The 22,632-nt window shown below is 39.8% G+C and overlaps 1 protein-coding gene across 1 annotated transcript in view; it reads right to left on the minus strand.

The window, feature by feature from the left end:
- The window catches only part of CDH7 (cadherin 7), a 166,658-nt gene extending 149,292 nt beyond the window's left edge, over positions 1 to 17,366 (minus strand). Inside the window, exon 1 of the mRNA XM_015428089.1 lies at positions 17,169 to 17,366. Coding sequence (XP_015283575.1) covers positions 17,169 to 17,366 — 198 coding nt within the window. The remainder of the gene's footprint in view (positions 1 to 17,168) is intronic.
- Between the last annotated feature and the right edge of the window lie 5,266 nt (positions 17,367 to 22,632).

A 22,632-nucleotide genomic window follows, 5' to 3' on the forward strand; every position in this document is an offset into this window, starting at 1 on the left:
TCAAGAGAGTGGTGCTGGGGGATCCCTGCTCTGCTCCACTGCTGTTGACCTTTGAGGTTCTGCAAGGTTTGATCTGATCCCCCTGCTTTTTAATATCTCTGTGAAGCCTCTGGGAGAGGTCATCAGGAGGTTTGGGCTACAGTGTAACCAACATATGGATTATACCCAGCCCCACCTTTCTTTTCCACCTAATTCCTAGAATACTGTTAATTTTCTGAACCACTCCTTGGCTGGGTGAGGGTGAACAAGCTGAAACTTATTCCTGACAAGATGGAAATTCCCTGGGTTAGTAGAAAGACAGACCTAACACTTGAGATCTCTCCTGTCTTGGATAGCATTATACAGCCCTGGAAAAGCACAGCTTGGAACAGCTACTCGGCAAAGCAGTTACCTTAGAAAATGAGGTGGCTCCAGTAGGTCAAGGTATTTTTGCCCAGCTTCAGCTGGTTCAGCAACTGTGTCTGCTTCTAGGTCAAACAGATCTAGCCACAGTGATCTATGCCTTAGTTAGTCAGATAATTTTACTGCTATGAATGGTTTGGGGCAAAGGATATACTTTTTCATAGCCAGTATGGGCATGTTGGGGCAGTGACTAGAATGAGAGAGTTGATGCATGCTATGTTCTACATTGTTCTGGAGCCATTTTTCATCACTGCAGATCTTTCATACAAAACAATAATATATCCAGTTACAAGAATTTTGCCTTATTTAGGTGTAAAAAAACCCCATATGGCACAGTCCTTCTGACTTGCTTGCCTAATTTAGACGTATTTTTAACACATTTTCTATAGCATGGTTGCCTACCAGCTGTGGGCAACAAAAGGGCAAATATCATCCATGGTTGCTGTTAAGCCTTCTCTGTTGTAAATAGCAGTTTGCTGCAAAAATCTGACAAATGGCATACAACATCAAAGAGGAAGTTGGTGTACAAAGAAACACTTTGTGTACACACAAACATCATCGTAACAAAAACTCATTAGTTGCTAAAAGCAACAGAAAATTGATATTTCTCCATCTCTCACTCTCTCAGAATACCTAGAAAGCTAAACCTTGAAACACATGTAATCTAGGTGACCTGACTGCTAGAGAAGTCTGAAAATAGAATATTTGTAATACTTTCCCTCAAATTCAAAAAATTACTCAAAATTACACATGTAATCTAGGTGACTTGGTTACTAGAGAAATCTGGAAATGGAATATTTGTAATACCTTCCCTCAAAATTCAGGCATGACATTACTTAAAGTATCAATCACTTATCAGTTTTAACTTGGAAGTTTAACATTTGGTATATATACATACTTCAAAATACTCTGAGTACTTGACAGAGTGCCAAAAAATTTAGCTTGTTCTTGTAGGAATTTTTTCTCGTGTAAGTAAAAGGAACCACTGCCTGAAACTTTATGCTAAATTTAAAGTCAAGTCAAATTGGCTAATGGCCCCGCTCTGGGTTTGTTTGGTATAGAAGTTAGGAGCGTGGACTCTGATAGAACCAGGTCAGATTCCCCCACTCTTCCACATACAGTCAGCTGGATGACCTTGGGCAAGCCACAGTTCTCACAGAGCTGTTCTCTCAAGAGCAGTTCTCAAAGAGCTCTCTTAGCCCCACCTGCCTCACAGGGTGTCTGTTGTGGGAAGGGGAAGAGAAGGTGATTGTAAGCCACCCTGAGTGAAGGGCAGGGCATAAATCCAATACCATCATCTTTTTTTTTAATTATTCTGGGGCAGAGATATGATCCTTTGCTGTCTAGCATGTGGCTTGACTTGCTTAATTTAAAACCTAAACACATATTTAGATACATTTGCAGTGAAATCCTAAACTCACGTTCCGAGGAGTAAGCTCCATTAAATAGATCTGAGCAGAATGCCAAGTAGACCTGCTTAGGATTGTTCTGTTACTGTGCAAAAAAAAAAAGACACATAAGAACAAAAATTGATTCTTATGTTCTCTGATAGAAATGTTGCACAGTTTTGTTGACAAAGGCAGATCATATTCATGATTGTCATGGCCACATCTTATTCTACCATGATCCTTTGTGTCTAGATCTTTCTTGAATTTTTGTCTGTATAGTACCACCAATGTGTTGTGCAACCTGAGCTGACACATGGGTACAAAGTCCTGGGTGTTATATTGTACCTGGGTAATATGATCTGCAGTAATACACTGGGTGTTTTTTTACCCCAATCTATCTTCCTTCTGTCTTGCACAGCAGATGAGAGAAGGGTACTGAAAATATATACAAACTCACCAGTTTTTAACAACTGTGTAAAGCTGCATGTTTGCTTTTGGGGGCTGACATTTCTTCACGTTGCTCTAATAAAGTATCTCATCTTATCCTAATCAGTATTCACACCAAAGTTATTCAGTTTATGAGTACAGGTTTTATTGTCTGGTTCTTCTTGCCAGCCTCCCCAAATCCAGCCAGTCTTGTAAAAATGTTATTTATTTTCAATTATCATACATTAGAACCAGTAATAAAAAATGAGCAAACAGAATTATTACACTTATTACTTGAGTTATGAGGAAAGAGAGGGTGGAGAATTATGGGTGTATTTTCTTCAACTTTTCTTTTTCGCAGACTCCCTTGGAAGAAAAAAGAGCGGGATAGCAGATGCCTGAAACCTCCCTGCAAATCTAATTTCATTTGTTTCTGAGAACTGCCTTGACATCCAAATATTGACCCAGTTAGGGTTTCCAGGCTGCAATCCAGTATTCCTGTTCTAGTACTTTTGTTTCTGTAGATTACATAATTGTAGCAACACTGCTTCATGCAGTCCCCATTGAAGTGAATAGGTCTTACACAAGAGTGCAACCTGTGTCTGCTGCTCATGCACCACAAATGAAAACAGAAGGGAAATCCAACCAGTCCTGAACTCTGCTATCCTGACAGAGCTCACATGAATACAGAGCAGTGAGTATATACTTAAAAATACTACAGTAATCTCACATAAGTTTTACACAAAATAAATCTATTATATGCATAAAACAGAAGACATGTTATGCAGTGATTATATTCATATACATAAGCAAATTCATAAAAGGCAACAAAGCACATTGGAAGTTATTTGGCATATACTCTTACAAAAATTCTAAAATTAATAACTGCCTCTGTTTTTTGCCAATAAGGTAATAATACATGTTTCAACTGCCACAGTAGAGAAGAAGACAGACTGTTTGGGTTTGGATATTGGGGAAACCGATTTTCAACATCTTGGTCAGATACAGAGAGATTGTCATTATTTACACTAATTGTCACAGGGATAAAGCACTTTGAAGACTGAAAAGTGCTATAAAATTCTGGATACCTCAGAGTCACTATTTCCTCAAACCACTCTGAATACAAGGTCACTTTGTGGTTAACACAACCAGTACAACCTGAATTTCACTAACAGTGGTAGATCTGAAACGTCTGCCACCTTTTGGTGAAATAATAACATTTTCATATGCTATAAAATTTGGATGATTCCTAGTAATGTGGAAATTAAACTTTTTCCCCAAAGCTACTCAATTCACACATAATATTTAAGTAGTAATACAATAATAAAATAAAATAAATAATCCTGAGCAATAATAAACTGACTTCAAAGCAGGCATAGCTTGCAAGTAGAACTGCTCCAACAATTTCCTCCAGGAGCTACTTGGAAACATTGTGATTTAAGGTATAATAAGATGCATTCCTTTTCCCCAGCATCATAACACTCACACCCACCCTACCCAAATTAATTACTGCAGGAAAACTACCACCACCTCTGTAATCATCGCCATTAGCATCATTACACTAAAAAAAGAGTATCTTGTTGGAATCACATTGGAAATAATTTGCATAGAGGTCTTTGAGAGCTCTTCAAACAGAGATACATGCACCAGCATATCTGGGTCGTAATAACCATCCTTGTAAGTACGTATTTGAATGCAGTTCTCCCCAGACCCTGAGTCGGCCTTGGCTGGGAGGGTGGGGTAGAAATTTGAAAAATAAATAAAAATAAAATAAGCCAGCTCACTACTTTATTATATCCCACAGATTCTCAAGAGTAAATTACAGTTGTTTTCTTATATTGAGGGAAGTAAAAAGGTGCTCTTAGGATACCATTGATATGAGAACTGGAGACCTCTCATGGCTATGAGCCATGTCCCATACTACAATTTATTTAGTGTTCCGCAGAAAAGAAAGGGGGGGAGGAGGAGAGTTGGTTTTATACCAAGCCCTTTACTATGCAGTGAAGTCTCAGAGTGGCTTACAATCACTTTCCCCACAACAGACACCCTGTGAGGTGGGTGGGGCTGAGAGAGTTCTGAGAGAACTGTGACTGACCCAAGGTCACCCAACTGGCTTCATGTGGAGGAGTGGGGAATCAAATTCCCCAGATTAGAGTCCGTCATTCTTAACCACTACACCAAGCTGGTGTAGAGCTCAGTGGGAACCACCTTAGATTTGCATGGGCCCATTTTAGTTTATGTATTTCAGTACTGGAACTCTGGGAACTGACTTCTATATCGTCATATATTCCAGGGTTGAACCCTGTTGTGGAAAATAGGTTCACATTTGAAACCTTGACTCAGAAGAACCCCCAAAGGATGCAGAAGGCAATTTCAGGTAGCCTGAAAAACTACAGGCATCTCCCCCTGCACTCAATTAAAACAACCAACCAACAAAAACACTGTTATCTTTCCTACCTGGTACTTCTCTTGCTGTGCTTAACAGTGGGACTCAATAGTCTCAAGACCCAAATATTTAATTCCTGTGCAAGGGAAAATCATGAATTACTCCACATATTCCCCCACCCAAATCTACTGTCTGAGCTGAAGAACACCTTGCAGATGATATAGTGTTGAACATAAACACTTTAATGCTGTTCTTTATCCATTTGTTTTTAATTATAAAGTTTACACCTCTCGTCTTAATGATCCAGCTGTGATGGTTTCCCCAGCCCCCTTCTGCTAATCATTTTATAATTTTCCAAAGACATGAATCTCATTTGAAGCCTGTTAGCACTGCCTGCCATCACATATGGCTGTGCTCTGGCAACCTGTTTCCCCCAACTATTTTAGAAATATGGTCATAAATGCTACAATCAAAGTCCAATGCAATTAAAGTAGCTGTGTCAAGTACCACTGAAATCAAAGGTGCTTAAGCTAGTTGTGATTATGTTGTCCTATTTATTTCAACTCCAGTTGGCTTGGAGCCATTATGTTAGTAAAAAAATCACAACATTCTGTTCAGATCACTTTGGTCTTTTTTTAAATTAACAAAATCAGTGCCTTTCCATCTCACAAGTTATAACCCCAGAGACCTAAGTTTTTTGTTTTGTTTTTCTTTTTATATAAACTATAGTGTTAATATCAGGGAATGGAACAGCAGTAGTATCAGTGTTCAAAATGTTGTGCAATTAAGTATGAGTTGTACAAATAAAGAAAACATTGTAAACATTTGTCCAGAGATGGCAATTCTGCCATTGCGCTAACCTGCCCCAAAGGGCCCTGAAGACCAGGTGGAGGGGATTCCAGTGGGAGACAGCCCCACTTAGGCAGGCAGCCCAATCAGGGGCTGCAGGGAAAGAAACAGGGATAGGACCACGTCCAGAAATGCACCAGCAGTGGTCTCAGAGGCCAGTAGTCCTGGAACATGCCTTAGAGGGGAGGCAGGTCTCAGGCAGCAGGCTGCACCTACGAGTAGACAGGAGGAGGAGGAGACTAGCAGTGGCTTGGGTCTCCTAGGGCCTCAGCAGAACAGCCTCTTAAAGCCTCAGAAGAGGACAGGGCAGGAGAAGGGAAGGCCCAGTCAGGGAAGCCACTAACACCGTTTCATTTCATTCACTATGGGCCTGCCCCTGAATAAAGGGTATTGGAGGAGATTTGAGTCAGCTCACCCCAGACAGTTCTTCATCAGAACAGTCCAGGCACAGCCAAGGAGGAAGACCCAGACTGCTCCCGCAAGGTGTGAGGAGAGGAAGCTGAGTGAGGGATAGAGAGGGCCCAGGGTGAACTAGAACCCCCCTCCTCTCCCTAACTGAGGTCCAGCTAAAGTGAGTCCAAGAAAAAGGAGATACTAGAGGGTGTGGTAGCCCTGGACAACAACCCACCATGGCAGATTAAGCAGATTCTTATTGGAAACAATAGCCAATTTGAGAAAATCCAGAAGCTGTGTGTCTGACTGTATCTACCACACTGCTGAATATTGTACAATAATTGCACTAGTAATAATCATTCACTTCCTGGATTGGTTTGTCCCCACAGGAAAATCCATTATAGGAAAGGACAGCACAATAGCCAATGAGGTATGGAGGCAGCTCCATATTCCTTTCTAAAGTCAATGTCAATCTACTCTGCTTTTCTAAATTAGTTCTCTTAATGTAGATTCTATTCTTAAATAATTTTACATCAATAAAATGTCCATATTTCTGATACCATTTCAGCACTGATGGCTACCGAATGTGAGGATGTTCTTAATTCACTATTTAAACTGTAACCTTTTTCTATTATTTTCTATTGTATATTGAACTCACAGGCAGGGAAAGAGCACATAAGTGTTGTCACTGTGGAAGACAACCAACACTTTGAAATTTTCCACTTTACGTTACCAAATTTCTATTACAGGATTTAGGGTTAAAGATACCACAGACTTTCATAAGCCTCAAATATAGGATCTTCTAAGGAAAAATGTTAAGTTCTCTAACCTCATTCCAGAATACAGAAAATGAGCCTAAAATCACACAAACTGTGGTTGAAACATTCATGAACACATAAATCTTCCTTATACTGAATCACACCATTTTTTTTTACAAAAGGTCATTATTGGCTATTCTGAGTGGCAGAGACTTTCTCAGTCAAAGGTGTTTCACCACATCTAGGGTAATACCTAATGGTATTGAATGGTAATGCCAGGGATTTCACTTGGGACCTTCTGCATGCAAAGCAGATGCTCTGCCTCAGAGTCATAGCTCCTTCCCAGCTTGTTTTGCTTCTTTCAGCCTAAGTAAGGAAGTAGCAAGCACTGAGCAATGCCCACGGGTAATTTTGATCAGCTATACACATCTTTACTAACAACAAACTCTTCAGCCACAAGTCATCCTCATCAGCCCTGCTATTTGAGAACATCTTTCTTCATATTCCACACTCTTTCAACTCATATATACTACCACTGAGCTTATTTTCCATAACTTTCCCCCTTGGATTTACAGACTGATTAGCCATTGAAGTTGTACCTTGTGCTTCTGTTACATACCAATTTTGCTTTAATTTCCTTAACGTCACAATCATAAATGCATTATATAGAATGAATAGTGCTGTCCTAATCAGATTTATGTTGTTCTTAGTCCACTGAAACCAATGGGCTTAGAAGAATGAAACTCTATTTAGGATGGAATTGTTATTCTCACTGAATTGAATGGCACTCACTAGAGTCAGTAAAAAAGAAAAGAAAAAGCCCTCCGTGTACCCGCTGATAGCCCACAGCTCTCCTCTATGCACTAACTGATTGGATTAGAAAGAATGAAAATTACCACCAAAAAAAAAGCAGAACTAGTAATTAACAATCTTACGGCCAATAAAACCTGTACATCTGAGTGCAAATCCATTACCAGATAGATCTAAATTTAATTATAAGTATAGTACCATGGACAGCAGCACGCTGGCTAAGCATATCAGAGGCTGTTCCCCCTTCCCTTCTTATGAAGCTTTCTGCATTTTTCTACACATATTATTTAATGTTAAACCATTCCACCTATAGTTTTGATACTTATAACAAATCCTAGTTTATTTAAAGATCTACGTTACTACAAACGTTGTACTTTCCCCTCCATATTCACAATTACTTAATAGTAGCAGGAACCCCACTAATACTTCTTTCTTAAACATATAAACATGCTGAAATCTTGCTGAAATCTTTTTATTGATAAGGAATGTTTTAGGATGAGAATGTAAGTAAATTTTATTCATATCTGTCCATTACCAAGAGTACCCTAGGCATTCTTACACTTAACAAGAATAGTATGTAACTCATACAGTGCTTCAAAAGTGAAAAATATTTCCAGTCATTAGCAGTTATGATCTCACAGTTCAGTACCAAACTAGAGCAAACTAGAGCAAAGTAAGTATGGCAATGGAATGAAAAACCAATCTGAAAGATTCCCCCAACAAATCTGCATGCAAAATGTATAGGAGGTTGTATAACTATAAAATATTCAATTTCCCTCTGGACCATTTTATTTCTACTTCTTTGTTGATCTTTTAACACCATTTAACTGTATGCCTTTATTCTGTGAACCTAGTCGAAAATCTCTGCTTTTATGATCCAGCTACTTCCCCCCCCCCAAAAAAAAAATCTAGGTTTTTAATATTGGATTTTAATAATTGTTGACATTTTATGTTTTTATTATAGTTTAGACTGTAAACAACTTTGGGAAGATTCCCTGGAGAGGGATCATTTTTTCCCCTAAATAAACATTAATATATGAAAATAAATAACAATTTTCTAAATGAATGTATAACCAAAGGAGAACACTTCTTTTAAAACTGAACAGCTGTGTTTCTTTTGGCAGTGGGTGCAACCAGTATTTTTTGCACACAAATTCTTCCCAATATGAGCATTTGATTTATTTCAACCTTAAATCTAGCCCTGTAACCGAGAGGAAATTACCTCTAGGAACTAAACCAAGGGGCAGAATTTAAATCCTTTATATTCACCATGAATTCTACCTACAATGAAAGGGTTACATCCTGATATATATCCAATAAGGCATGCTGATGCATTTAAGACATAAGAAGTGAAGAGTTTAACATAAAAAAACAATTTAGGAGATTATTAAAACTCAAATTTTATAAAGATATAATTCATAAAACTACTTGAAATACCTCAAAGCAGACACATATTGTACCATCTACACCTCATATACAGAAGTACATCACACTTCTTTAAACAACAACAGGCTGTATATTCAAGCCTTTGAAAATTTCAGCTTATCCATGAGTTCTGTCCACCTAGAACATTTTTATTGTTCCACTCCTGCAAGGAGCTCAGAGCACAGTATATGGTTCTACTCCATTTTATCTTCATAACCTCTGATAAAGTGTGAGAGTGACTGATCATAGCTCACCCAGAACAAAGTTTGAGCCCAGTGGCATCTTTAAGACCAATAAAGTTTTATTCAAGATATAAGCTTTCATGTCCACTCACACTTCTTCAGATACAATGAAATGGAAGTTACCAGTCCATACATATAGGTAGAGAGGGTGGGCAGCAAATTAGCATACAGCATAATGAAGACATTTAACAAATGCCAGGACCAAACAGGAATAACAAGCTTACATTACCATTTGTTTGGGTTTAATTCTGGGGGGAATTGATGAGATTGATGAGCAGATGTATCCTTGTGGAATGCTCCACCTGTGGAATTATGCTCCATCCATCTCCTCTCAAGCATGGAGGTAACCTTACAGCATCTTCTTCTTTGAAGTGGAGCAACTGACAGTGTAGAGTTATCTCCACTTTCCCCAGACCAGAAAAATACATTCCAATCTACCATTCCAAATTACAGTGCAGTCTACTATTCATTATGTTACACTAGAATCCACTATTCTAATTTATTGTTCCAAATAAGAAATAAAACAAAATAAAGAGGATGTGTGGCCCTTCTGGGGGATTGGTGACAATACAGATGTAAGGACTGAATGAGGTTAGTATAGGATCTTGGCCCAGAGATCTTCATGGCATAGTGGGGATTCAACCCTGGGTCTCCCATGTCACCCAGATCATAATCCAGCACTCAAACCACTGCACTACAATATCTCTCCTAACAACAAGCTGTATGTACTCCTACCAATCATCCCCCCAGATGTTATAACTTCCTCCAACAATGTATAGCTGGGGACAGTTAGAGCAACTCAAATGCAAAAGTAAGCCACTTGTGTGAATTAGAAATTATCATCAATTCTCATAGACTACTGTATAAACTATCAATTTCTCTGTTAAATATCAGAGATGAACATTTTTAGCTTGACTTAAAGGACTCTAACAGTGCCAGTGTAAGCAGATATCCTTCTAAGTCTGCTTAGAATGGCACTGTTGGTTCCGTATAATGCATTTAGGTATGTGACAGCAGGCAAATTACAAAAAAATTGTGGCATAATGAAAATATGGATATAACCTCCATGCTTTACTAAGAGGACTCTAACAGAGCAGTCCTAAGCAGAGTTAAACCCTTCTAAGTCCACTGACTTTATTATTTTATTTTTTTACATTTTCATACCACATCTTCTCCTTTACAGTTTCAGAGTGGTTAACATAAGGACTTCAACAGACTTAGAAATGTATAACTCTGCTTAGGACAGGGCTGCCTTGTAAGCATGAAGTCCTGATTTCTCTGTAGGAACTCGATGGGAATGCAGCCATATTTATTTATTGTCAGCTTTTTCTCCATAAAATTCTCAGGTCAGTTCACAACAAACATTTAAGCACATGTCAGCAAAATATCAGTTATCTATTGGAAAGAAAAATACCCAGTGTAATAATTTCAACTAGTTTAAAATCAGAAATGCATAACAAAAGGTCTTGGACTACTGAGAACAGAACAGACAAAGCTATTGCTTTAAAAATAGAAGACTCAGTCAGAGAAATGAAATAGCAGAGATCAGTACAGACAGAAGAAAACAGCAGCAGCACCAAATCAGCAAAACTCCTAGACAAGAAAGGGTTAGCCTAGCCCCTAAAACTAGACCCGGCATCAGGCAACCACTGTGGAGAGCAGATTGCAAGGTCAAGAAGCTACAATTGAGGTTCCCCAACAGGCTATATTATCAATCAGCAGCACCTCAGGTTTGTCTGGAGGAAGCTGCATGGTCCAGCTTGTTGTTTTCTCCAAATATTTGTTCAGAAATACTGATAAGGGGAGGGAGAGCTGAGTGTTATCAGCATACTAACAATGTCTTTCTCCAAACTTCTGGAGAACCTTTCCTAGGGGCTTCATGTAAATTATAAACAGTGTGGGTGACCATATGATCCACTGTCATAGAGCTGAGCAGTGTCTCCCAACACCACCTTTGACTACCAGCCAGCCAGATAGTACCAGCCCCACACATTCCTTCAGTATGGCAATCAGTATTAAATCAACTATTTCCCGTCCTCAGGCAAAGTGTGTTGCTCACTGCAAAGACTGCACCAAACAAATGTGAAGCAATTGCTGCATATTAAGCAAGCAGCAATGTCTTTTTTTTTTCCTCAGGGGGAAAATAAAAAGCTTTCTAGGTAAAACAGGTGTTGTCTATGTGAGCAAAAAATACAAATATCAAAGTATTTAACTTAATGTTTCTAGCAATAGCACCTGACGTGATGTAAAAATGTACCACAGGGCTTTAATATTAAAATGAGAATGCATGACAGATGGCTGTTTTATACTGGATTTCATGAAAAAAAATTATTCTAAGACAAAAATAATTAGGGTCAGATCTTTCATTTATCACACTTCTTTCAGAGCACAAGAAAATACTCATGTTAGAGCACATTAAAAGGGACCCCCTTTACTCAAAATGAAAGGGTTAAAAATAATGATACTAGGTTATTGTAAAGTATTAAAAATGCCAACACAAATCACAACCTCGCCTAATTATAGATGAATAAGTTGGGGAAACTGCAAGGTGAGCATTTTTTGGAAACATAATTAACTGACATAAAATCATGTGTGTTTATCAGAGTTCATCTTCTTCATCATCCAGAAATAAACACTTAGGGCTCTGTCATTCCCCCCGCCCTGATTTCTGGAGGAATAAAATCCTCAAGCTAAAAACACAAATGAAGCAATGAAAAGTACCCTGAACTTCCAGAGAGAGACACAAAACCCCACTATGGAGCTGGACTCAGCCGAGTATCTTTATAGCTCTGACTCTCAAACTTCAGTTCTACACCTGAAAAATGGGAATGTGAATAACCTCCAGCACAAAACTGTTATAAAGGCAAAGAAAACCAGAACCATAAAGTTTGCTGCACAATAGCTTACTAAATAAGCGTTTCTTCAGATGAAATATGTTTCAGCTTTTGAATTTTTCATTTTAAATAAACTGTTAATGTTCATTTTTCCCAGAAAAACTGAAGGGGGGGAGGGAGACATCTTATTTTCCATGATAGAGTTTATGTTAAGTATTCATCAAAACAAAAGAATCAAAATGTAACAGAATAGGAAATGTCTGGTTAGTTCAAATCTGACTGGTTAGTTCAAATCTGTATGTGAAATGCACATGTACCAACCTGCCACTGGCAGTGATGTCTTTGGATTTCCAATCCCTTTATCCCTGGCACACAACTCAGTTGCCTGAAAACCTTATTTGTTTGCTATTCCTTTCTTGACACTTTAAAACCCATTATGCCCTTGAGAACCCCTTAAGATTCTTCTACCAACCAGCCCTTTTTTCCTCTACCTCTGCTTCTACTCACAGCTTTTCTTCCTCCGTTCATTTGGGGGGGGGGACGAGGGAGAGGGAGAGATCCCCCCAGAAAAGAAGCAGGTGAAACTATCAAGTGTGCTTCTGCTTTCCAACTAGACCAATATACAACTAGACCATGTACAACAGCAGAACACAAATAGAAGCTACTAACAGTCCTTAGTACAGATGAGCACAAACCCGAAAATTCCAGTTTCATTCAGTTTCATTCATGTGGACTCTGAACCTGAACTGAACTGTAAACCAAACTGAGCAAAAAGTGCCCAAACTGAACTGGCTGGTTTGGGCTGCATTTCTCTCGGCCACAGCAACTGGGGAGCAAAACAGACAGGTTTAATGGCTCCCAGCCATTTAAACCTAATAGCTGATGGGCGAACCTGCCCAGCTGTTAGGTTTAGATGGCTGTGACTCTTCCGTTTCAGTCTAACAATGGGGCTGGTGCACCCGTCAGCTGTTAGGTTGAAATAAATGCAAGCCATTTCAGTGATCCCTCTTGCTCCCCACTTTATACTATGAGAAGCATGAATCTTCGAAAACCACATGGACAGTCATAGGGGTGTGACTGCATGAACTTTGGTTCAGGCAATTTTAGTAGCGAACTTAGAGTCATGGGCACGTTTGTGCCCATCCCTAGTCCTTACTACCACTGAAGGGACTCTGGAGCTGAACATAAACTGCACATTACTAGACAGAAATATTATGCAACTTGTGTTTACATTTGGATCTCATTCAATGATTTGTTTAATCCTGGTATCCATACATTGTTCATTTGTTTGCCAATATTTCTCTCAGTTTGGTGTAGTGGTTAAGTGTGTGGACTCTAATCTTGGAGAACAGGGTTTGATTCCCCACTCCTCCACTTGCACCTGCTGGGTGACCTTGGGCAAGCCATAGTTCTGGGTCAGCTGTTCTTGAAAAAAGAGCAGTTTCTGTCAGAGCGCTCTCAGCCCCACCTACCTCACAGGGTGTCTGTTATGGGGAGGGGAAGGGAAAGGAGTTTGTAAGCTGCTCTGAGACTCCTTTGGGTAGTGAAGGGTGGGGTTTAAATCCAATCTCTTCTTCTTCTTCAAGGTAAAAACTCTGGTGGTCTAATTCTTAAAATGTGTCTTTTCAAACCTTTGGTGGACTCAGAGATACTCCTATAATAGGGTTAACTAGGTCTCCTGCAATGCTGTTGCATGCAACATGATGTCACTTCCAGGGAAAACACAGAAATAACATCATGTGGCTGTAGGAATGCCAGAAACTTAATGGTTTACCATCACATTTCCAGTGGTTCCTAGAGTGAATTTGATGTCACACCCATTTCCCCCTGAAGTGATGTCATGGCACACACAATGATGCACCCGCCCAAGTCCCTGTTCCCTGTCTCCTGCTGGATGTTAGCCAATGGCTAACATCCATCTCATAATGAATACAACAGGATCTTATACAACACAGATCACGCCTTGCTGTTCTTTCAAACATTACGATTTCAGTAGAAAAATCATTTTGGGAAATGTTTATAAACCATGGATGCTCTGAGGAAATAAATAGAAATATGTCTTATTTAATATATTAATCATAATGTACACTTTTGGACACCACACTTCTTAAACTTTATCTCCATTCTTCACGCGTTCTTTCCCCACTGATTTGGCTGAAGAATAAAGTTATGACACCCAAACAGGAATAGTATGTGTAATCACAATCAAAGATTTGAAAAGGCCTTACAGTGAAAGTAATGGCCTAGAGCATAGTGTATAGTCGTCGGCCTGGAAGCACTTTACAGCTGTGAGAGATAGGAGGGGGGAAATGAGTACCTGAATTGTAGGCTTAGCGAAAATTCTGACAGATGTAAGGCACTGGGTGTCTTGGGAAGACAAGATGCTTTAAAGCAAAGTGTAGAAGGAAGATTACATGGAATACTTGCTATGAGGATTCCACTATGATTAACCTTAGTATGGAACACTTTTTTTTACCATGGGTGATACAAATCCAGATACAAAATACTAGAACTGATGGTCACCTAATGAATTAATGGGATGTAAATTCTAAAGACAGGGCTTCCTTTCACAACATATAATTAAGTTGTGAGATCTACTGTTACAGGATGCAGTGCACTAGCATAGGTGGCTCTAAAATGGCCTTAGACAAATTATTAGCGGATAACCTATCAATGGCTATTAATCACAGTGGCTAACTGAAACTTCTATGTTCAGGAGTAGTATACCAGTTGTGATTACCAGTTGCAGACGGATAACAGCAGAGGGAGGCTGGGTGTCTATCCACTATTCTTCAGACTTATTATTTCTGATTTATCTCATCCTCTAAAACTCTACTCAGTATTTACTGAATAAGATGAATATTAAAAGCACCTTGCTGAAACAGATCCAAGGGCATCTGGTAGTGGCAAAGAGTACCATCAAGTCACAACTGACTTACGGTGACTTCGCAGGTCTTCAAGGCAAAAGATGAACAGAGGTGGTTTGCCATTGCCTGCCTCTGTGTAGCAAACCAGGACTTCCTTGGCAGTCTCCCATCCGTGTACTAACCAGGGCTGTCCCTGCTTAGCTTCCAAGATCTGATGATACTGGACTAGCCAGGACCATCCAGGTCAGGGGAAAATGCATCTAGCTGATTAAAAACAATCAGAACACACTTCTGACAATTATAAAAACCAGATCTGGAACTGTACCTAATCTTATGCAGTTCAGAAATATCAAACAGTTATAGACCTATAGTCAGTGGATTCCTGCTACTGATCTGAATAGGTCAGAAAAGAATTCAGCAGGTTGTGAACTACACCAGTGGTGCCATAAAATCAGAAAACAGACTATCCAGTTTTCTTTTACTTTGTCAAATGTTGCTTACTGACTTAGAAAGGCTATACTGGGAGCAATTGAGATGCCAAACTCATACCTTAAGGAGAGGAATATTCTTATCAGTATTCAATCTAAAGCAAATAAATTAAAGAACATTAGAGATGCATGGGTAAGCAGGCAAACAAAATACAGAAATTCCCATATTATGGTTGCATGCACATCTTTAACTCTGGCTGCTTGTGCACATGTATTTCCAAACAGACTTTAATTACAGTATTTCTCAAACAATATTTTTCTGCAGCCTCAAAACCACATGCACAGAATTTTAGAGTGTTGTGCACTATTATTTGTATGCCAAACAATCCTTGCTGAAGTACCAAAAGCACAAAGTAATCCATTTTCACCCAGCACACTCTACAGCAATAACAAACATTTGCCGTTAGTCTGTTTGCAAGTCACCTACTTGTTCCCTACCAATGCCAATGGTTTGTATACGTGATAAGCCTAATGAACTAAGCAATTAAATGCTTCATTCCCTATTCAAACTGAAAGCCTGTTTTAACAGCAACAGACCTCACCTAACCATTTTTTTAATCCACTGTGATTGAAGGAGTTACCAGGTAGAAGGTGTGGCTATATTAGCAGATATATGGCACAAACACACACAGAGTGCTACAGCCTTCCATGCAATTGCATCCTTGGGGTGCACTGTCTGGGGCATATTTGCAAACCGAGAACTATGGAAGCAGCCAACACTCATGGTTTTCATTCAGATCCCAAATAATGTAGCTAGATAGCATTCAGATCCCAAATAATAGGCTACAAATCAGAGTCTGGAATATAGCAACAAGCTTTTGAACATTAATCCATTGAAAGAAAGGGGTGAAATGTACCGTTGTGCCAGAACATGCTTAAGCTAGCCACTGCTTAAGTCAATTGCAAAGAATAGGGCAGTGACAAAAGGCTGGAACTCTGGGATGGATGGATGGACAGATGGATGGATGGATGGATGGACAGATAGGATATTTATTATAAGGCTATGTTGCCTAAACTGCTGTACAATAATTAGCATAGAGTTGTGTATAATGAAAAAAGCAATCATTATTTTTTTTAAAAGATACAACAGCTTGAAACTATAGAATAGTTGTAAAAAAAAACCCCATTTCATTGATTTCCAAATGAACGTTCAGGTCCCAAGGGGACACTACATAAGTCTTAAAGGTAGACTACAAATATGCCATACAGGGCACCAGATGCGAGCAAAAAGAGGTTTCTGATCTCAGGCAAAGATCTGATGTTGAAATGTTGAAACAAAATCTGTCATCTTTATTTTGGGAAGTACTGATATCTTTGAGATATCATCTAGCCAAGCTTAACCCATTCGTTAGAATCAAGACTTGCTTGCCAGCTCCCACTGCCTAAACATCAGATATACCACTCAAAAATGTTATCTGTAGGCGTAGGGCTGCCATATCAGGAAATTCCTGGAGATTTGGTGTTGGATTCTAAGGATGAGCTGGGTTTAGAGAGGGGAGCAATTTGAGCAGGGTGTGATGTCACTGAATCCACCCTCCAAAGCAGCCATTTTCTTCAGGGAAATTGATTTCTGTAGTCTGGGGATCCACTGTAACTCTGGGAGATCTCCAGGCCCCACCTAGAAGTGGGTAACCCTAGTTATCTGTATGATTATAAGCCAGAACATAAGAGTCACTTGCACAGACAGAAATGTGACTATACCCATGGAGATGTTAGCAATCGTAGCATTCATGGCATTTGTAATGTGAAGCTTGTAGAAATCAATGGGATTTACTTCCAACAGCCTGCTCCAGAACAAATGTAAATTCTCCTATTATATGCTACATTAACACAATAATATCCCATGCATGTTTTACATCAGACATATCTATGCCACATGAAGTCTGTTCAGATTTCTCACCTTGCCTACGTAGAGAGGATCAGTCCCCATGTATTCCTCCAGCACAAAGAACTGATTCCACACCCAACTGCGCTTGGTTCGTGACCTCCCAGGCTTTGACCTGGATCTTGAGAGTTCAGTTAGATTCATCCCAGAAAGACAGAGGAAAAGAGCTATTATCTGCAAAAAATGGCAGAACTCCACTTTGCCCAACTTCATTTTCTTCTTCTCCCTGTGTAAGGAAAAAAATAAATAAAAAACCTTGACAAGAGAGTAGGCACGGTTCCAGTTGGCTTAGTAGCTGTAGCCTCCAGTGGGTGTCAGCTGGGAGTCCAGAGATAATAATTTGTGGAGTGTTCGATTTAAAAAGGTCTCCGCTGCTGAATAGCCTTCACAAGAGAAATGGTATAATACGTACCTATAAGGGGGAACAGACAAGAATTGTTGTCAGAATTATTTCTTGTTAAATTACATTTCTTTCAGGTTTCATTTGCTGTGAATCGCACTTCACTAAACTTTTCATTTCATCCATCACATGAAAGCAAAAAGTAATACTTTGACATTCTGAGTGCTTTTCTTTGATTATGTTACTACCACTGATTGATATTTGTGTGTTGTGTGTGTGAAATTTTATTTATTGTTACTAGGAAAGGTCTTGTAAGTTTGATGCCCTGTATTTATATTCTCTCATGTATTTATATTCTCCTTGGCAATCTGAACTGCGAATTTGTAAATAACACATTGCATGTGCAATGAACTGTATCATCCCGCAGCAAACAGCTTGTCTTCTCTGATCTCACAGGAGGCCTTTGCAGGCAGAAGTACCAGAAGCCTTCTGCCTGCTATTAGTCACAAGTAGCCTAAGTCACTTTACACTTGCCCCTGAAGGCCCCTGAGATAGTGAATTCTCCTTTCTACATGGTATAGAACAGCAAGGCTTCGAATCAAGGCTGTAGAAGTTGCTTGGAGATTACAGGCACCCAAGAGGAGGAGAGGGGATGGAATCACTAAGTTAAATTTAAGTAAGAACATAAGAGAAGCCAATGCTGGATCAGGCCAGTGGCCCATCCAGTCCAACACTCTGGCACACAGTAGCCAAAAATATCAGGTGCCATTAGGAGGTACACCAATTCAAGCAAATCTAGGAAATGACTCTGCCCAACTCCTGTTAGCCTGCCATACTAGGTTACGTGCAGTGCGAACTTAACTAGTAACATTACAATCCTAACTAGAAATCAACGGTTTTAGGATTGCTCTGGTAGACCTGTGTGAAATAGTATTAAGAAACTATTCTCTATTTAGTTCTGAAACTGTATTCCGTTTACCAATCCATAAGAAAAAGGCGATGATGTTTGTTAATAAGTCATGGCAGTAGGAATTTGAGTGTGTGTACTTAAATCCTTGATCCATACTCCCTACTCCTTTCTGAAAGTAGCCCTTTCACAAGACTAGTTCCTGCCTTCTGGCATATACTTTTTAGGTGGGTTATGCTAACAGCTGCATTAGCACAAGCATTCTCAAAGTAGCATGCCACAACATTGTTATCACTATGTTACGGCAATGTTACAACTAGAGAGATGGGCAGATGTGTTTAGAATTTGGGAGCTATACTATGAATTTCAGTGCAACAAGAAATGCAGTCCTAAATGTCAGTGCCAAGAAGTAAATCCCGTCAAATCACTGGGTCTTATTTCTGTGATAAAAAGTTAAGGATCAGGTGGTCTGCGGCTCCAGCACCTAGGTGAAGGGCCGAGGTGAGCACCCAGGATGAAGGTTCTGCAAAACCCCACAAATTCTATACTACTTTAATGTTTTTTCCTAGTTGAAATAACACACATACACACAATTTTTCAGAAAGAGTGGATAAAAATTGGCCACAACTTTATTGCTTACAGCTGTAGTAAGCCTTGGCTCAGCATGGGACAAGGATCCTACTCATCAACTGATCTGCCATCAGTCAATGCTCCATTGGTCACCTTGGGATGGCAGGTTTTGTATCCCACTAGGGCGGAAGCCCAGAGGTGGTCTCCCCTGCCACTTGAGTGTGAGGGTAATTCCCCGGACACGCCCCTGGGCTCAGTATATCAGTCGCCCCTCATGCCAAGACCCCTTAAAGGGATCCCCACACTCAGAAAATGGGCACGTAGGCCATTTTTCCTGACAATGGATCCAGCCCCATGTTGACACGGCCAAGTTGTGATAAGAGAAACAAATATACAAAAAACCGCATGCAGCCCCTGTAAAATACCTATCTAAAGGGCTGGGAGGGTGGGCCAAGCTGTCCAACAGGTAAAGATGGCGATCTGAGATGGTGTGGTGTCCTAAATAGCCATCAGGCGCCCCCACCCCCCAAGTCCCCTCCAAGCCAGCTCATAGGGTCAGTGCCATATGAGGTGGGTTCTAGCTTCCCACGTTTGACTAAGACCTCCCCCTCTACCTGGCAAAGGAGGGGAAGGGGATCCATGGCTGCTCCCTGCTCTCACCCTTCCCTGCAGCTCCACAAACAGGTCCCAGGTGGGTCCGGGTCCCAGCTTGTTATCTATAAGTGGTGTGCTGATTTTTTAGTGCATTCTTAAATGGAGTGGACTTGGGCCAGGGTGACCTGGGTTAAAATTCCCACTCAGTCATGGACAGCATTTAAGTCTTAGTCTATTAGTCTATTATCCCATACTCATCATTTTTCAACCTCAACCACTACACAGGATTATGGAAATAATAAAATGGGGGGAGGGTGCTACACGTATAAAGTCCTGAGCCTTTGGACAGGAAGGTAGGGTACAAAGATGACAGACTTTCTATATCTTGGAGCAGTTCCATTAATGTTAGCAACAGGATGATACATGACTATAATATTTGTTGGGTAATATGTGAATGCCTGCAAATGAGAAACAACTCCAAATACATGAAATCTAAGTTACTATCTTGTCTTATTTAAAGGTGCCCACCATGTATTCGTTTTTGTCCCTGACTCAAAACAGGCATCATCTTTTGTTGCAATTTGGCTAACACTTTCTTCATTCATCTCTCATGATTTATTCCCTGTACTTTCTTTGCCAATTCCTTTTATAATTAGTTTGCTCTATCAAAATTAAGAATCTATGCAGCTAAAAATAGGGATTTACAACGGTCACAAAGATAATTTTATTTTAGAAGTCCATTGCAATGTTGGCATGAACCTGGATGATTAGGGAGAGAGAGAGAGAAACAATGAAACTTATGTTGCAGCATATCCTTTCTGTATCTGATAGGGGGATCCTTATATTTCAAGTGTTAGTAGACTTTATTAGGAACACAGGGAAATGCTTCACAAGAGTCAGATTTGGGGACAGAAAATTGATTTAAGCCATGAAGAAATGCTCTGCATTGTTTAAGCATCAACTGAACATTAAGAGAGTTTTATTTTTATTTTTTAAATTATACCCTTATATATTGCATTCTGGGGTTTGATCATCACCTTTGAATAATGTAGTTCTGGGTAGCAGGCCAAGCTCAGAAGACAAAGCCTTTGGGTATTAAAGTGCAGCTTACATGGCAGGCATATTGTAGGCTTGTTTTAACTCTATGTAAACATTCTTCCCTCTTGTGGGAAGGCTTCCTCCTCCTTGTCAGAGCAAGATGTCAAGCAGTCAAGACAACTTAGAAAAAGTGTCAAATGCTAACAAAGAAATGAAAGAGAAATTAAAGCAGATTCCAGGTCACATATACAACAGGGGGAAAAGAACACCTATGTTTTAAGAAACCTCAAAAGAAATGTGAATCTGTCTTTGTCAGCTTCCATATTCCTGGATCAACCATGAAACATCCTGGATAATAAATTAATTTGCCTCATGTATTTAATAACTGTCATCAGCCCTAAAAGCACACTTATGCTAACAACCACTGGCACAGTTCTTTCAGCAATGCAGTTACTGTGCAATATTCTCCAAAATGTACCCTTAGGGCAAACCATAATGCAAATAAAAGCATTTTTGATTACAGAATCCATTTAATGCCTTTTTATAGTAATCCCTTCTGAGGTATTTCCTAGCACCAGAAAAGTCTCTGTTTAAGAAATATGCAGGATAAACCACAAACTTTCAATGTTAACTGAGCAGCAGCAATTTCAATGTCAGGTTCACTCCCTTAAATACTGATTTTCACTTTCTTCTGGCATGAAAAGAAAATATCTTCTATGTACGACCTCAATGACCTCTAAAACACCACTTGGTTTCAGGATACACTGGATCAATTTCTTCTTGTAGTTACTATAATAAACCATTAGCTACATTCAACTATTAGTGATCACAAAAATGCATATGTATGATTTTTCCTTTCTTCAATTTTCATACGATCAAACATACATAATAACCAGAACTGAAACTCTCTGTGAAAATGAGGTTGTGCATTATCCTGCTGATCAGATAACTTCAGCAGTGATTGATGAATTTGCTCCTTTACAGCTAACATCACAAGCACTACATGATAAATCACAATGGAGCAACATCACCTCAACAACAGCAGCAACAGGAAGCTGGGAGTTGTTAAGGCAATCATGGGATGTTTATACCCTGGGCCTATCACCTGTAGTAGCTCTTTTAAACAGAAGACCTAAACTCAATAAGAAAGTTTTAATTAAACCACACCTTTAAATACACATGATGATTCAACACAAAGATGTATAATTTAATTTGTTTCCAAAAATGTATGGGTATGAATTCAACCAAGATGACTTTTTGGGGAGGATGTGGAAGAAATGGTGTGGAGTTCAGCCATCATGCTGAACCATGATTTGAGCTAAATTTTATTTAGAACACAAACCGTATTTTGATATTCTAAATTAATACAGAAACCATGATTTAGAGCTGCATAAGGTTGCCAGGCCCCAGGTCTGGGTGGGGGTTCCCCTGCTTTTGTGGGCTCCAATTCACCCCCGGCCAGCTGGCTGGTGGGGGAAGCCCCACCCAAACCCCACCCCCAAGCATGACCACCCGCCCAGCCACTCCTCTCTCTCCCCTCCTGCCAGGTTTAAATGGCTTCAACTGAACAGTGGGGACTACATGGCCCGCTGATTAGCTGGAGGGCCCTTTAAATCTAGCAGCAGGGAGGGACAGGGTCGGTTGCAGACCACACGCTCAGCTCACAAAACGTTTTGGCTTGGCTGGAGGGCATGCCTCTCAAGTCATTCTCTCATCTCACTATTGGTCCCTAACCATCACCACCCTGGGGAAATGCAAATTTAAAGACATTGTGGGGTAATGGAGACTGGAAGCAATTGTCATGCTGGCACATCTTACCTAGTGTGTTCAGGTCTAAAGTCATAAGGTCATCTGACATGTATTAATTACCCTTCAAAGTTAACAAGCAGGGCATGCTCAGGCCAGATTATGGTTAGTTATATTCTGAATGCCTATCCCTCTAAAACAGTAGTATAGATCGTGGCTTGCTGGCTGATCACAAACTATGAATCTAAACATCATAGCAAACTAGTTAAGTGCCCCTAGCCATG

This window comes from Gekko japonicus, unplaced genomic scaffold, assembly GCF_001447785.1.
Source record: "Gekko japonicus isolate JY-2015 unplaced genomic scaffold, Gekko_japonicus_V1.1 scaffold1128, whole genome shotgun sequence".
Lineage (NCBI taxonomy): Eukaryota > Metazoa > Chordata > Lepidosauria > Squamata > Gekkonidae > Gekko > Gekko japonicus.